We start from the raw sequence: 17,462 nt of genomic DNA on the forward strand, positions 1-17,462 counted from the left end.
AAGGGACATGGACGGGTAACTCAGGTAATGACACATTAGAGAGGGGGTTCCCTTCCCCTCCGGAAAACTGTGGAGGGGGCTCGCGCCCCTCCCCCCTCCCGTAGTCGGCGCCTATGGCTTCAGCTTCACTTAATATTTATATTTAGTGCCCCTTTAACTGTATGTTATTGCACCTGGCTGACACTGCAACAAGCAATATAGTCTGCCGCGCGTTGCTACGAGTCACCGAGAGAGGGCAGCTGGTGCAATTCGCGTTTCAGCACTCTACTATGACTCTACGAAGTACCGACATTCAATCTTACGCTTTCAAACTGCGGAAGATGCAGAACATAAGGCCAGGGGGAGAGAAACACAATGACAAATGTACAAAGAAACTGATGGTAGGAAAACGTGTGGATACTGCAGTTCTCCTGAAGGCCTTGAATGTAAAAGTGAATTACTCATGGACATTGGCTGGCTGTCTTCGTAGAAGCAGCCTTTTTAAAGGATCTAGCGGTGCGGAAACCAAACCCAGAATCACCAAAGGCGTGAAACCGACCCGCACGGACATGCCGGAGAGCAGCCTGCCCCTGTAACGCGTGCACACAAACACACGCACCCAAATGCACGCACGCAGCAGCTCCCCTCCGAGCCCCCGTGTTGCACGCGGTTCTGCACGGCGGCATTAGGACACTCAAACTGCGATTCGCGTAGCGCACGTAACGCCCCGGGCCACTTTTCCGAGTTTGCAAGGATGCCGGCCTACGCAACGCCGGGAAAGAAAGACAAAACCGGGCCCCCTTCAACGAGCGCCGCCGGCTCATCTCTTCGAGCGCATCGTCAGCACGCACTCGGCTGCCGCCAAGCTGCAGGCCACCCCGCACACTTCGTGACGCGGCCGCAACTTGGAAAGCCAGGTCGCCGCCGCCGGTGCGCGCCGCGCAGGTTTCGCCGCGGCTCTACCCACATTCCTGAGCCTTTCCTCCTCGTCGGTCACGTGGGGAACCGCTCCTCGCTCGCACCGTGCTAGCAACGCCAAACGCTGGCAACGCGCTGCGAAAAAGCCGGCCGCTCTTTCGAAGGAACAAAAAGAAACGGAGGAGCTGCGCTTGTGCCGCCACCTGCCGACGTTGGCACCGCCTCTCTCGCTGAAGAAAACTTTTGGTCGGGCCGGTTTTGCCGTCTGTGTGGTTCGCAGCGCGGCGAGCGTGGCAGGTGTAGCTTAGCTTGGCGTCGTTCGCCTTGCGAGCATTGACGCCTTCCGTTCCCGAGTCGAGTCGTGGCGCCAGTGTTTCAGTGTGTGGTCCAGCTGTGTGTGCCCTGTCCGTGATAGCTCTTCGTTGCCGCGCGATAGACACTGCCGCAACGACCAAGGGAAGCATGCGTCGGACGAGCGGCGGCCTCGTGAGGTGACAGCCGGTCGGCGGCGGCGACTACGCGCAGGGCAACGAGGCGGCTTTATTATAATGACCACGCGCGCTGCACAGCGACCACCACGATGAACGGATTCTCCATCCGGATTTTCTGCGCAGGTGAGCGATCATGCGGTTTGTGTCGGTCTTTGTGCTTTGCTCGTACGGCTGAAATTTTGCATGTGTTCCGTTGACAACTGCGGTGGGGGAGACTGGGTGTCGCCTTCCATGGGGACCCCCAGTCTCTGCCGCCCCTGGCTGCCAGTGCGATTCGGTGTCCCTTCTGAGAACCGTGGCGTCGGCCCCTCCTCGGTGCCGTTCGAAGCGAAAAATCCGGCGATCGGTGCTCTTTCTGACTGACTCCCGCGCTCGCCAGCGCATTGGGGAAAATGAAGCCGTTGTCTTCCACAAGCTTATTCGGCGCGCAGCCTCTTTCTGCTGTGCAGTCGGTGGTTCCGCGTACGTCGTCGACGACTTGTTTGGTATTCATGATATGCCAAGACTATCTCGCGCGTCCTTGCGTTAGCCTCGTGGGCACCAAGTGGGCAGCGTGCGCTGAGGTACCAGCAGTGGCTCCAGAGTGCTGGCGTCGTGTTTGCATCGTACATTCATTTCGCTGCTCAAGCGTTGAGACCCGGTACGGTAAAATCGTGCGTCGTCGTCAAGCGGCAGCGCTTGCATACCTTGTAGGCCACGCTGCTGCTTGGCCTCAATCGCTCTAGCTGGCTCGAGCCTCATCGGCGGCCTACTAGGAAGCGGTGCTGTTCAAGCGAGGCCAGCGTACGTGGCCCCACCTCTCGCGTTTCGCCGTAGTTTGAACCGCGCTGCCGATTCACGTCAGATGGCAACGACCGCCGGCGGCCGCACAGCGGGCTCGGCGGCTATATTGCGTCGTTGTCTATTGTGGATCACCTGTCAGAGACACGGCCCCAGCCTGCGATAATGACGACGCCTCAAAACCGGGTGGCTCCGCTTCTTTCGGGGCGACCCTGCGGTCTCCCGCGGGAGGCACAAGGGTGGCTTCAACGCTGCGCCGCCGCTGAACGTCGATATCTAATGCCGCGTGTGCACGGCAATTAACGTTGCCCGGCTTCTAAATATAACCCCAACCTTTTCCCAAGCACTGATCGAGCATACGCTTAAGCTGTTTCGTTCGTTTTTTGAGTTAGATACGCAGGCCTCATGGATTCGACCATTAGCTTGTCGTTTGCCACCCACAAGCGCTGGTTACGGGCCTCCTTGCTAATGGAAACTACCTTAATGTTCCCTTCGCGCGGCCGTCGCGTTTTTTTTTTTTTTAATATGCGGGACTACCGATAACGAGTTGAAAATGATCTTCAGAAAGTTCCTTTCCTTCATTTCTAACTTGTGATATCCCTTCTACAAAGGCCCCTGAATAGGGTGCAATGACGCTGAAACATCCAGAAACACTAGCCAGGCTATGACATTGGCAACTCTTAACGTTCTAACTGCTCTCAAAATTACTGACGAACATTTTGGGGTTGTAAGGAGCTTTGGATAGCAAACGAATGTTGCAGAAGATTGCAGGATCACTCAATGGCTGTGCATATGCAAGCCCCAGTCCAGACGCTGGGGCGTTCGCCTCTTATACCATGATTGCCCTGTTTTTAAAATTGAAACCCAAGTGATGCTGTTCACACCATTTAGCCTCTGGACCCTTTCTCGCGCTGGTGCTCGATCATAAAGACGATTTGAGTTTGGATGCTCATCCTCCCCCACACAGTGTGACGTTGAGGTCCTTACCTCAATTGAGCTGAACAACGCTGGAGGCCTCAGACCACGCTATTTTACGGCGGCAGGTTTTCGATCACTAGTGACGGGTCAACTTGTTGCAAAGGTTGTAGAAATACTTTGTGTAAGCGGTGGTCTTCGATTAGTCGGTCGAGAGACCCCCCCTGGTACTCGCACAATTTGGCAAAAACGGGATAACCCAGTGTGACGAAAATCATTAAGGAAAACAAAACGTGGCGCGTTCCGATTCGGTTGCGTCTATTTTCAGCCATGCGTTGCTGCAGCCGGGTATTGTTCGTGTATCCTACGGGGAGAGAAAAATCATTCGTAGGATGAATTTTTATGAGGTAACCGAAAGAGCGCAGCGACGATGCATAGCCAAGCACCAGTTCATCAATGACCGACTCGTGAATGTTGCATGCTCTGTTTCGAGCGCGACTGTGCTTTTTTCTTTTCCAGTGGGTGGCGTCGCTATGTGGTATGTGTGGCGTCCACCGATCTACTCCAATAGCGTCGGAACTAGTTTGTCTCTACGAGTCAACGTAGCTCGAGCCTCATGCATGATAGCGCCCGTCACCTTGCCTGTTCTTGCTATCTTGTCGTGAGCATGCATGCGCGAACCCAGGCCGGCATCAGTCATGTGACGTTACACGCTACGTAAATGTCGAAGGACAACTTCGGGGCGATTGTGCAACGGTTAGCCGTGCCTGCAATTTAGCTATTTCCGAGTTTTCCAGTTACGTCCGGGGTAATGTCACGCCGGAGCAGTAACAAGACCAAACGAGCGTGCACATTTGCTTTTTACATTCTGTCCGTATGTGTGACCCTGCTGTGATCTATTCACGGGCTGTTCTCTGTGGGGCTAGAATGTATTTAACGCCCAGTTGTGCTGAACTCGCCCATCGTAGTTTCTAGTAATCAAGTGCACATGGTGTTCTTTCATTCTCCTCGATCGCGTTTCATTTCGACGTTGGTAGCGGAGTACGTGACTGGGTTAGCGAGTTCGCCATTACTGATTGCTTACCGGTATCCTTAATTGCTTTTACTAGTTCTGTCAAATCGCAGACATTGCACCCTGGGTACCTAGTTCGGTATATTGCTGTTAATCATTTCTAATTTAACTCAGAAAGAATTACGTAGCATTCCGGACGTAAAGTCAGGTTCATGAGGAAACTGAGGAAGTGGTTTTAGCGCATTATTTAAGCGCAATTTCCACCAACATGATCTAGACACAATGAAAAATTATGCAGATCCCACGCACTGTGGGAATCGATGTTAGCGAAGCTTTCCGTGCTGGATGCTTTGATTGGCGGTAATTAGCGGTGATGTTGATGGCTAAAGCTTAATTCCTCCAACGTTTAGGCTAACACGAGAGTGGTGAGTTGATGTTACACGTTACCTTACGTGCACCACTGCTGTTTGTCTGCGTATACACAAAGCACAAAGGCAGAGGTGTTTGCTTGAGGCGTCGTTGTGCGCCATATTTTATAACTTCTGAGAGGCTTGAGCGTTGTCCTTTCCTCACATGGCACGTGGCATTGTGGCAGAAGTATTAAACTTGAATTGGATTACGGGGCTGTACGTTCCAAAACCACACTCGGAAACATACGCGACGATCGTAACAGCGTGGGTACCGTTCTGCTACGATAGGAGCTGTGATGTTACACTTTTACAAGCGTTCAAACTGTTCGCTGCAGATTGCATTGCGTGGCTACTTGGTTCGATGGATGAAGTTTCTGCCCCTGAATAAAATAGTTTTGGCTAGTAATATCAGCATACCTAACAGTCTGAATTAAACTTGTCCAGCAAAGAGACTGTTTACGAACTGCGCGAGCGTCCTAAGCAGTGGTAGGTGCGGAATTATATATATTTGTTCTATACACCGCATGGTCCAAGCATACGGCATCCGCGGTTATATATCTATAAGCGCTGTGCGACGTGACTATGCGAAGTCGTGTTGTGGCGTTAGCCCGTTTTCTCTTACTTTTTTGAGAAAAAGGATGATAACCGAAATTTTTTTTTTCGGTTGTGTTCTTTCCGTTCTCTACGACTCACTCACATGTCTTCCGGAAATTTTGTCCTCAAAAATAGCCATCGCATTCTTTTTATGCAATCCCTCTCATATATTATGGCTTTATACAGGCCAAAAAGGCAATGGCGAAGCGCACAGCTTACATATGTATCGTGCTGGTTCACCAACCGCAGTGATCGCTGTGTTGAGCAGTGCCATCGGCCTCATGCAGGAAGGCTAGCGTAGACATATGGTAATTTCAAGCCTACTAGACTTGAAATGCGTGGGAACGATGCCGGTGCATCACAAATATTTGATAGCGCCTGCCGCTTAGTTGTTTCGTGGTTGGAGGTGCACGAGCGTGCGCCCTTATGTGCTATATTTTACTCCCTACGCCAAGCGATCAGACCGTGAGCTGATTTACCATTTAATGATGGTAATAGAGAGAGAGAGACTGGTTTTTTTTTGTCGATTTAAAACCGATATTAGCAAAATAGTTCACAACACACGCATACCGGGGCTGATCATGCGCGTCACATTTTCGCGCCCCCAAAAGATATTTCCGCCTACTGTAGTTACCGATGCACCGCAAGGCTTCCCTGACGACCTTATATGAACGGACATGGCGTAAATTTCACAAAGTACCATCTAAAACATCTCGAAATCGTTCCCCAGCACGCGACAGCAATACTTTCAAGCAGTGCCGCGCCGGATCGCACAAGCCAGTGAGGAGGAAAGGCTTGTCGCGAGCCCTTTCTTCCTCGTCCGAGGAAAAGGTCTATATACCCGCTCTGAACCACACCCCGACGCGGTGTGCGCGACAGCAGCAGCCCACAGCAGCAGCAGCAATGGGAAAGTCGAAGGAAGAGGCAAAGAAAGCGTCGCTTTTAAAGCTCTTGGTGAAGTACCGTTGGAATACCGCAAGCTGACACCAAAATACCTGGACCCGCCGTGGTTTCTTAGTGGCTATGGTATTGGGCTGCAAAGCACGAGGTCGCGGGATGGAATCCCGGCCACGGCGGCCGCATTTCGATGGGGGCGAAATGCGAAAGCACCAGTGGTACTTAGATTTAAGTGCACGTTAAAGAAACCGAGGTGATCCAAATTTCCGGAGACCCCCACTGTACGGCGTGCCTCATAATCAGATCGTGGTTTTGGTACGTTAAGTCCAAGAAAAGAAAAAGAGGAACCGACTTGAAAAGTAATTATGTACCTGAGTTGTCTTTCAGGTCTGGGGAAGCTAGTGTAAGATGACTGACAGGGCAGGAACACGCATTGTTCGACTGGGCGACGCTAGCTGAGATGTCACATTCATTATTTCCATTCTTTTTTTTATTTTTCCCCTTAATCGCGATACGCTCTGTATTCAACGTGCGCGTTTTTTATTTTTTTATTCTTCTATATTGTTGAGCTCTGACGTAAAGGTGCAAGTGGTGTGCTCGGTGGACGAAAGACACGTCGCGAGGTGTACGAATGTCGCAGCTTAGTAGATAATGACGCCTATACTGTAAGACGCGTTTTGCTATTATCGTTATGCGCAACAGGAATCATCAGCTCCCTGACCGCGTTGCATCACAGGCTAGGTTATTTTCTCCAACGGGATCGTACAGATTGATATTCTGAATGCAAAGAACGAGTAAAGTTGGATTGTTTATTTCATGTGAGAGCGGTCGCAATTGTTACCGAGGACGAAATAAAAGCGCAAAATCCCCTGCAGCTGTTGGTGCGGTGCCGCTGCCTTAATAATTGCTTTATTTGCGAAAACCCGGTACTCTGTTGAGGGCTCGCAAGGCTGAACAAGAAAGACTGAGGTCTGCCCGCGTCGGGCCGCGCAAGGAGTATCATCACAGCGAACGACCAAGCGAGCCGGAACGAGTGAGAAACTATAGCGAAACGTTGCGATGTTCTGCACCAACGTGGTGCGTCATGACGTCACGACGCATACACCTCCGGAAAAACGAAACCGAAACTGTTTCGTAGAACAAAAGCTATTGTAGTAAATTATTTGTGACGCTCCGAGGCTTTGCACTTTTATTTTACTGGCGTTTTGGAGTGCAAGACTTCCACATAACGCAAGAAACTGAAGAGCGAAAAATGTTGTCATTACACCTTTAACACTGCGATAGAGCCATTGATCTACCGTTCCGTTGAAGGGCTCGTTGCACGCCTGCCAGGTGTAATTGCTGGAATATCGAAGAGCCGTTGTTATTCGTCGAGTGTTCAGGCAGCCACTCTATGGTTACCCCGCGTTCGCTTAGGGCAAATTACAATCGTTACTCATATTGCGTGTGATTCACCCCGGCGATGATGCAGGAGGGCCGCGTTGTCCCCGCGTATCAGTTCTCTGTCAAAAAAAAGAAAAAAAAATCCAAATGCGGGCGCGTTGATGAATCGATACTTGTGTCACGGCCGCTGGTTCTGGCGAGTGACGGACGCGTTTATACGTGACGCGAGTGCCGTACTGCATCGGAGTGTGTTTTCGTGGCGCGGGTGTCGTGACTCAGTCGTTTTATTTATGCGTGAGCGAGCTGCCTGCGGACGAACCACGCACGTGCTCGAATTGCCGATTCCCATTGCTTTGTTGCTGCTGCATGCGCGGTCGCGTACCAGCTCGGCTACAGACGGCGGCGCGGCGCATCGTTTGTGATACAGCTGCTCGATCAGTGCCTGGACCTTTTCTCATGTCATTTTTCGAATATCTAGTATTTTTTTCCTTCTATTTTGCGCATGCGAGGGGATTCGAGGAGTTCCTCACCGGTCGTATGTCAGACACCTTGACCATACGTTCCTCAGCTGTAGTCCCGAACATTCTATATTCCCTGGATTTTTCCTTTCTTTCTATTTAGCGATCTGCGAATATTCAAAATTCCTAATATGAATCAACGCCCAGCTCAGTGGTGGTGGCTTCTGCTGCTCAGCACGAGGTCGCGGGTACGGTTTCCGACCGCATTCTGACGTGGAGGGAATGTACTTCGGTTTAGGTGTATGTTAAAGAACCTCAGCTTGTCGAAATTTAATCCGGAGCAATCCACTATGCGGCATGTTTCATAACCCGTCGAGCAGTTTGGAGGCGTTAAACCCTATTTACTATTTTTTTTCCTAATATTAATCAGTAGTATTTGCTCTAAGATTCTTACGTGATTCAAGAATTCGCTGTTCCGGGTGGTTGAATCTCCATTTCTGTCCGAATATAAGGAATGACGACATTTATTGGGGCCTGCAGGCAGAAGGACGGGTGCAAGTGGTGACTTCCAGATGGCTCGGAAAGCCGCAGTTCTTGCGTATAGAGGCACCCGTTCATGAGTTTGGAGCCGAAAACTGTACATTCTCTCGAACACTGCCACTTTATATACGCGCGTCTGGTGACGTGCTCTTCCTTTCTTTGACAATAGTGTCATTTTCTTGCATCAGATCACTTTCAGTTGTTTATCGTTTACAACCTCCGCGGTTGTCCAAAAGTCCGGCTGTGAAAGGCATTATATGCACAAAGTAATGTTAAACGGACGTTCTTTCTTTCGGCAAGCAGATCCGCGCAAACTTTATACCATTTAAGTTTGTTTCTAACTGTAAAAAAATATTCGATATTCTAGTCGATATACGAAAGTTGTTTTTCTCGAAAAATCGATTCGACTCGACAATTTCGCTCTTCTAAGATGCAGCTATGTTTCTCTGTTTTTTTTTTTACATCTATCTTTCCCTTGCCGCGTGGACCTTTTGACCGTTAGACTGCTTCATTCATATTATTTCTTTTCGGTGCAGCATTACTCGTATGACTGCCTTTCATACATGGCTTCTCCATATGGCTGGTATATTCTCGTGACATAATTACTAGCGCGAACACGACTAAAGGAAAGAAGGTGGGACAGGACAAAACGCTATAGTAAAGCAATTAAGCAGTCCTTAAAACTTTTAAAGGATAATCTGTTTGTCGGAGGCTGATAAAGAGGGGGGGGGGGGCATGTATTGTTTTGTCACAGACATGGTTTCATTAGAAGACATGTGCTGCTGTCAGTAAGAACTTTGTACTGTCGGATAATGTCGCGACGAGGGTCAAAAAGAGGGCTTTGACATTAAGTCTGGATATATATGCATCTTGATGGCCTCAGGAGGCGTATACTAACCACGAAGATAGACACTCTGACAATGTTCTTTTCTGCTAAGACGCATAAAGTAGATGTCCCTCTCGGAGCAGTCTCACTGAAACGGAGCCTTGGCAAGGGAAAATGTCAAAATTTCTTCAGAAACACCTCGAAGGGTTGCATGTCAGTGACCCGTTCGTGTTGCGCAACCCTTATAAACTGGTTAACTGCATTTCGGTGCATGAAAACACTGAGGAACCCTTAATTGCCTACTTAAGTTCACACATGAGTTACCATTAAGTGGCCGCCCATAGTTCTTAGATATTCGTGTCATTCTAAATAATAGTCCCCTTTCTTGGGTGTGTTCTCCTATAAACCAAGCTTGACTTGCTTGACTACTGTTCAGCGCACTCCAAGTTTGTTAAAATAGGCATAGTTACTAACTGCCCGAGAGCTGCTTGATTAAGTCTTGTGTGTACTATGTTTCCTACAGCGTTCACCAACCAGCGAGCCGTTTGCGTAGGGCCGGGTATCCCGATGGCACCTTAGGGTCAGTCACTGAGAGCCGCGTTAACGAGGTAAAAGCTGGTCTGGCAGCCGCTCGGGGCAGTAACGCACGTCCCAGCGGGCGCCCTGTGACTGTGCCATACGTACAGGGGGGGTGTCCCACCGCCTAAAGAAGGTGGCGAACAAGTGTGGTGTATGAGAGTTGTTTTCTTCAGCGCCACAAAAGCTCGCAAGAATGTGCAGGAACGCCGGGAGTCAAGGATGCATGCACTAAGGAGCATGTCACTCGCTTCGTTAATTGCAATGTTGGGGTGATATATAAGTTTCCACTTTCCTGTGTAAAGTGCTATACTGGACAAACTGACAGGCGCCTGGACAGGGAGCAGACGGAACACCGGAATGCTGTAAACGTTCTAGCACGTGCTGGCCACTTGGCTGACCACTGCCGCAGATGTACTCGTACATTCTTCCCGTGTTTTCATAACACGAGAGTGCATGCTCAGACGGTTCGCCAGGCAGTTAGATAGGGAAGTATTTGAGGCGCTTTTGCATTTCAAAAGCTCCTGATGAATGCGTAAGCGCTCCATCACTGGCCCTCACTAATAAAGAAGTGTTGTACCTTGAAAAGAGCCTCATGGTGAATGCTTTGTAAGGGCTTGTTGTGGGCGCTTATCGGCTTCGTTGCGCATTTGTTTGTCTCATGGGAAGAAATGGGGATAAAAGTTAATGGAGAATACCTTAGTAACTTGCGATTCGCTGATAATATTGCCTTGCTTAGTAACTCAGGGGACCAATTGCAATGCATGCTCACTGACCTGGAGAGGCAAAGCAGAAGAGTGGGTCTAAAAAATTAATCTGCAGAAAACAAAAGTAATGCTTAACAGTATCGGAAGAGAACAGCAATTTACAATAGGCAGCGAGGCACTGGAAGTCGTAAGGGAATACATCTACTTAGGGCAGGTAGCGACGGCGGATCCGGATCATGAGACGGAAATAATCAGAAGAATAAGAATGGGCTGGGGTGCGTTTGGCAGGTATTCTCAGATCATGAACAGCAGGTTGCCATTATCCCTCAAGAGAAAAGTATATAATAGCTGTGTCTTACCAGTACTCACCTACGGGGCAGAAACCTGGAGGCTTACGAAAAGGGTTCCACTCAAACTGAGGACGACGCAACGAGCTATGGAAAGAAGAATGATAGGTGTAACGTTAAGGGATAAGAAAAGAGCAGATTGGGTGAGGGAACAAACGCGAGTTAATGACATCTTAGTTGAAATCAAGAAAAAGTAATGGGCATGGGCAGGACATGTAATGAGGAGGGAAGATAACCGATGGTCGTTAAGGGTTACGGAATGGATTCCAAGGGGGAAGGGAAGCGTAGCAGAGGGCGGCAGAAAGTTAGGTGGGCGGATGAGATTAAGAAGTTTGCAGGGACGACATGGCCACAATTAGTACATGACCGGGGTTGTTGGAGAAGTATGGGAGAGGCCTTTGCCCTGCAGTGGGCGTAACCAGGCTGATGATGATGATGATGTTTGTCTCCTACGTGGAACATTCGTTTATGCGCCTGTCTGCGCATTTACCTGAGCGTACGGTGGCCTCATCGCGTTTTTTTTTTCTGAGTATCTAGCGCCCTGTCCTGGCCTTTTTTTTCCTTTAGTCTTGTTCGCGCTAGTAACCACGTCACAGCAACTGCATCAACACCAACTAGCCCAAATTTCTGTGTTAATTACTCTGGTATATTGTCGTCGCAGACCACTCCTCAGTACTCCTTTCCGTGCTGGAATGTGCTGAATACGTAAACTATAGCCTTGCGTCATTCTTTCACTCTTCCCTGCGACACTTTTGGTTGGCTGGTTCTTTAATGTGCTGCCTTGCGAGGCGCTTGGCGCCTTAACTGTTCAGCTACCCTGCGTCCTCAGGGGAAGGTAAATGCTATGACCTGCTTGCAGTTTGGCCTACCGTTATGAGAAGTAATAATTATGTAGGTAGCTTTATTCACAGCACTCATAACATAGATAAATAGTGTGAAAGGGCATTTTTTGGCTAAACTGCTTCGTTTCTAATTTCGCCCTGTGGAATACCGTTTATGGTCTACATTATTACACTTGCATTTATAGCTTACCTTTGTCGAAATCCTTATGTCGCTTGGCCCGATAAACAACCTGCTCCTTTTGCAAGTCGTTTCGCTATGGTATTGGCAGGGGCGTAGCCAAAGGTGGGTCTTGTGAGGCTTCAGCGCCCCCTCCCCCCTCCCCCGGAAATCTTTACTAGCGAAGCTGCATACCTCTACAGCCCAAGGAAATTTTCGTGTCGTTGGCGTGGTAAGCGCAAAACTCCCCACACCTGGGGCCCGCAAAATAGCGCCGATACCGAAAATAGTGCGATACCGGGCCAACCCGCGGTGGAGGTAAATCAGGCGTTAAGCTCTCCCCATACGTGGGCCGATCCCGAAAATAGTGCAACGCTTTTCAAAAGTCGTGTACCGGGCCATACAGTGAGACAAGCCAAATCAACACACTGTCAACAAGTTGACAAAGCACGCAGCGAGGTCAATGGGACGAAGTGTTGCGGAGGTTCATTGATGCCGTCATGTCACAGAAAATAATATCAATATTTCTTTCACGTGCGCCAAAGCATCCATGTCAAGACACTAAAGCCAGCAAAGGTAACTACGTTCTTATTTTTTTTTTACTTTGACTTTTATTTGCGAGGACCCACTGAGCATCTTCAATTTTCTTGTTCTCGCCGCCCGATGGGGGAGAAATGCGAAAACACCCGTGCCAGGCACGTACCCAGGGGGGGGCCCGGGGGGGCCCGGGCCCCCCCCGAAATCAGATGGCGTACCCCCTCCCCCCCCCCCCCCCCCCCACTAACGCCACCACTCCTCATACATTCCTAAAGCGCTGCCAGATCAATGTTGAGACTTGGCAGCTATTCATCGGTCAGCATTATGCTGCCCTTTTCACTCCTTTTGGTTGGCGGTAGTTATCAGCATCTCTTGGGATGTGAAGGCCAGTTTTCTCATAGATTCGGCGCCCTCGAGATTAACTCGAGATGCGTTCATTTGTCACCATCCATTCAACTGTCACGCGCATAGCTGTTGCTTTTGTTAGTTCAACCTTCTTTGTTTAGGCTCATCCTGGGACCAGGAAAGGGATGCGGCTGTTAGTCGGCTGGTCTGTACTCTCGTGGAACGAGGTGCGGGCGGAGAAAACGCCAATTGCGTTTAACTTTTCCTTTTGATTCATTATTTCCTTGAATGACAGCTCGTCGCGACGCTGGCAGATGCCCGGAATCATATACACGTGATATGGATTAGATAAGGTGAGAAATAAAATAATGTGAAACAGCCTCCATCACGAAAACCTGCAATAACCCTCAAACCCATAATCAAGATGACTGTCGCCCATTACCTCGTCTGGTTTTTTTCCTAATTCATAGCACTTTTCGTGCAAAATTGGCAACTGGAAACAAAAATCGCAAGGAGTTGAGAAATCAAGCGATCTACTAAGGGAGAGAGCCAAGGCAACAACCAAACTGCAAGGAAAAGCGAATTTAACAACAAATCTAACAAATATAACCGTTGCTTCATAAAATATTTATGGATCAACATCTTTTTATTTAAATAGGAAGTAGAGAAAACGCCGTCGGAAGCGGAGAACAATTACGTGTTTTGAATGATGCTTCTACAGTTATCGGTCGAACCGCCTCACGTAGCCACTTCTCTATTGTGCTTATGTGGGTGTTTTTCTAACCTTTCGCGGTGGGCGCAGTACGTCTACAATCGCAGTATCCTGCGCTCTACGCGGTTGTATGGGACTGGCGGCCACACAGCGGTACGCAACTTCCCAAATAACAACACGAGTCGTTTTCGCACTTGGAGCAGTAAACGAGGAATCCAAAAGAACTGTGATTGTTCCGCAAATATATATTTAGCTGTAATTCTTCCAGAGCTAATATAAAAATGCTACTATAGTCGGAGACACCTTAAGTCTACAGTGAAGCCTCGCCCACGCCCTCATTACAACCAGCCACTGTTCCTCCACGAGGCTGCAAATAATCCGTACTTCAAACTTTTCTTGTTACCCAAATAAGGCGGTAACCACAAAAAAGTAAAATTATTAGCGCTTAATTTAGAATAAAAGTGGGTTGGATCGCATACGGCAGACATTGCCAGCTCCTGACTGGAAGCTTGCCATTATCATTGAAAAGTAAGGTGTGCAATCAGTGCATTTTGGCAATGCTGACATATGGGGCAGAGAGTCGGAGACTGACAAAGATGTTTGAGAGCAAGGACCACGCAAAGAGCGATGGAACGAAGATTGCTAGGCATAACATTAAGATACAGAAAGACAGTTGTTTGGATCAGAGAGCAAACGGGTATAGACGATATACTAATTGACATCAACAGGAAAAAATGGAGCTGGGCAAGTCATGTAATGCGCTGGTTAGATAACCGTTGGACCATTAGGGTTGCAGAATGGGTACCAAGAGAAGGAAAACGCAATCGAGGATGACAAAAGACTAGGTGGAGCGATGAAATTAGGAAATTCGCGGGCGCTAGTTGGAATCGGTTGGCGCAGGACAGGGGTAATTGGAGATCGCAGGGAGAGGCCTTCGTTCTGGAGTGGACTTAAAACAGGCTGATGATGATGACGACGACGACGACGACGATGATGATGATGATGATGATGATGAAGGTGGTGGGCCCCCCCCCGAAAAAAATCCTGGGTACGTGCCTGACCCGTGCTACTTATATTTAGGTGCACGGTAAAGAACCCCAGGTGGTCGAAATTTCCGGAGTCCTCCACTACGGCGTGCCTCATAATCAGAAAGGGGTTTGGGCACGTAAAACCCCATAATTTAATTTTCTTGTTCTCGCTACCCGCGGCCTGCCAGAGCCAGCCAGAGTGCATGCGTTTTTCTCGTATTGCCCCGACCACCGCGCGGTGCACTTCGGTGAGCGTTCGTTTTTCTCTGGCCGAGTGGATTTTCGCCTGGCAGAGTTCTGGACGCCTTCTGGATAGCAGACGAGAAAAAGAAGCAGCGGTCGCTCGCTGCCATCACTGTGGGGACTCGACGGATTGCGACGCGTTCGCTTGAGCGCAACCTCTCCGGAAAGTCTTGTCTCGCCGGTGTGTAGGATGCGGATCAGTATGCGTATATGCTCTGTGGACCAAGCGTCTCATCTTTTCTTCGATATTCCTTCGGTCGCCACATTAGGTGCCCAAAGTAGGCATTCGATTGTGGCCAACATGCTTTCCTTTGCGTTTCTTCATCTTGGTGCCGCCCCCCCCCCCCCCCCCCCCAAAAAAAAAAAGAACGTTGCGACGCAGCGAATTGTCGCATGGTGAAAGTTCGATTTTGTTACCTCTTGTTTTGCGCAATTTAATCGGCCACGGGACGCTTCAGTTGCCGGATACTCTGATTATATTATTGCGATAACAATTAAATGGACACTCCAGGCGCATATTCCTGCCGTCGCCTGTCACCCTCGTGTTCGGTATGAAGTCCACGGGCGATAACATCATGACCGCGCGCAGCATGCTGTATGTGCGAATGATTAAAAAAAAAAAAAACGTAGTGGGGCGGGCATGGGTGAGCCGAGGATGGTGGCTCAGTCTTGTGTGTGCAAGGGAGAAAAGCGGGGAGCCGCTTTCCGTCGCGCGCGATACATCGTGGGGGAGTGGAGGGAGGGTTTAGGATTCTGTGATCAGTGAATCTGTGATTGCGCAACATGTTTACTTGCCTCGTTTGACGCATATGCACGGTGACTTTTTCTTAGCTACGTAGATTTATTGGAGACTTTTGCGTTTACTTAAATATCTTGTTCATGAGAGTGGCTTGTTGGGCTAGTCGGTACATAGCTAGTTGTGCCTGCGCATGTTCAGTACGGACTTGGGGGACGTCGTTTTCATGAATGAAGATCAGTTGTTAGTCTAGCCACCTTCCTCTCTCTTTGTCTATGTCTGCTCTTGATTTTTTTTTTCTACTCTCAAGTTTGCTGGCATTGTGCTGGTATAAATATCTTGTTCCCAGGTTTTGTGTGTGCGTGCAGTGAACTTTCTTTTCAGTGACACTTCTGTGCTCTTTATCAAGCTGTACCTTCGCATTGGTATATTTCATTGTATCTTCGCACTTCTAATGTACGAGGATGAATCAAATGAAAGTGAGACGACTCATCCCGCGCAATGATGGCTTGGTTCATTATGTGCGAGGCATGCGCGTAGCACAGAGGCATCTCTCACTTACAAAAGTGACACCCAGGTGTGAGGATAAATGTTCTTTACTGCTCTCGTACACAGCGTTGAACATTATTGTATGACATAATGGACCCTGCAAAAGTTGAACGGTGTGGTGTCGTGAAGTTTTTCATAGCTGAAGGTGTTTCCCAAGAAGAAATTAGTCGCCGTATGGCTGCCGTGTACGTTAAGGCCGTCTTTTCCGTCGGAAAGATGTTGCTGACTTTTTTTCTTGATCGTCAGGGTCCATTACTGATCGAATTTGCTAAACCTGGAGATACTATCAATAGTTTCCGATATTGTGAAACGCCGGATCGTCTGCGTGTCGCAATCAAGAACAAACGACGTGGAAAATTGACGAATAGGGTCATCTTGTTCCACGACAATGGCCGTGGCCACGTGGCTGATGTGGTTAATACATACCTGACCAAGTTTATGTGGGAAACGCTGCAACATCCGCCATACAGCCCAGACCTGTTGCCTTGCGACTTCCTCATTTGGGGGCAATTATGAAAAAAAAAAAAAATATATATATATATATATATATATATATATATATATATATATATATATATATATATATATATATATATATATATATATATATATATATATATATATATATATATATATATATATATATATATATATATATAGGGGCTCCAGAACCACAGTATAGTCCTACATAAAGAAAGCAACAAAATCCCAATAAAGAAAGGCGTCAGGCAGGGAGATACGATCTCTCCAATGCTGTTTACAGGAGGTATTCAGAAACAGGGATGGGGAAGAATTGGGGTTAAGAGTTAATGGATAATACCTTAGTAACTTACGATTCGCTGATGATATTGCCTAGCTTAGTAACTCAGGGGACCAACTGCAATGCATGCTCACTGACCTGGAGACGCAAAGCAGAAGGGTAGGTCTAAAAATTAATCTGCAGAAAACTATGTTTAACAGTCTCGGAAGAGAACAGCAGTTTACAATAGGTAGCGAGGCACTGGAAGTGGTAAGGAAATACATCTACTTAGGTCAGGTAGTGACTGCGGATCCGGATCATGAGACTGAAATAATAAGAAGAATAAGAATGGGCTGGGGTGCGTTTGGTAGACATTCTCGGATCACGAACAGCAGGTTGCCATTATCCCTCAAGAGAAAAGTGTATAACAGCTGTGTCTTACCAGTACTCACGTACGGGGCAGAAACCTGGAGGCTTACGAAAAGGGCTCTACTTAAATTGAGTATAGGAGGTATGCACATGACGTCATCCACTAGGAGCGCTAGCGGCATCCGCGGAGGCCGCCATAACTGCGGTCGCAAGTTCGCGCTGCCTCCGCGAGCAGGCCTGCGTCGCCAAGTGGCCCACCGATGCGCACGAACCGTCAAACGACCTCTTCAATGCGCCTTTCTGACTTGGCTATAGAGTAGTACGTCTTAGGTCAACGACGGGCCTAAGCACGTACGTGCGTGGGTTGAGTGA

The 17,462-nt window shown here is 48.6% G+C and overlaps 1 protein-coding gene across 1 annotated transcript in view; it reads left to right on the top strand.

Moving 5' to 3' along the window:
• The first annotated feature begins 1,107 nt into the window (after positions 1-1,107).
• The window catches only part of crb (cell polarity complex component crumbs), a 308,733-nt gene continuing 292,378 nt past the window's right edge, over positions 1,108-17,462 (top strand). Inside the window, exon 1 of the mRNA XM_065452373.1 lies at positions 1,108-1,511. Within this exon, the coding sequence (XP_065308445.1) occupies positions 1,478-1,511 (34 nt within the window). The 5' untranslated portion in view covers positions 1,108-1,477. The remainder of the gene's footprint in view (positions 1,512-17,462) is intronic.

Source organism: Dermacentor albipictus, unplaced genomic scaffold, assembly GCF_038994185.2.
Source record: "Dermacentor albipictus isolate Rhodes 1998 colony unplaced genomic scaffold, USDA_Dalb.pri_finalv2 scaffold_21, whole genome shotgun sequence".
NCBI lineage: Eukaryota > Metazoa > Arthropoda > Arachnida > Ixodida > Ixodidae > Dermacentor > Dermacentor albipictus.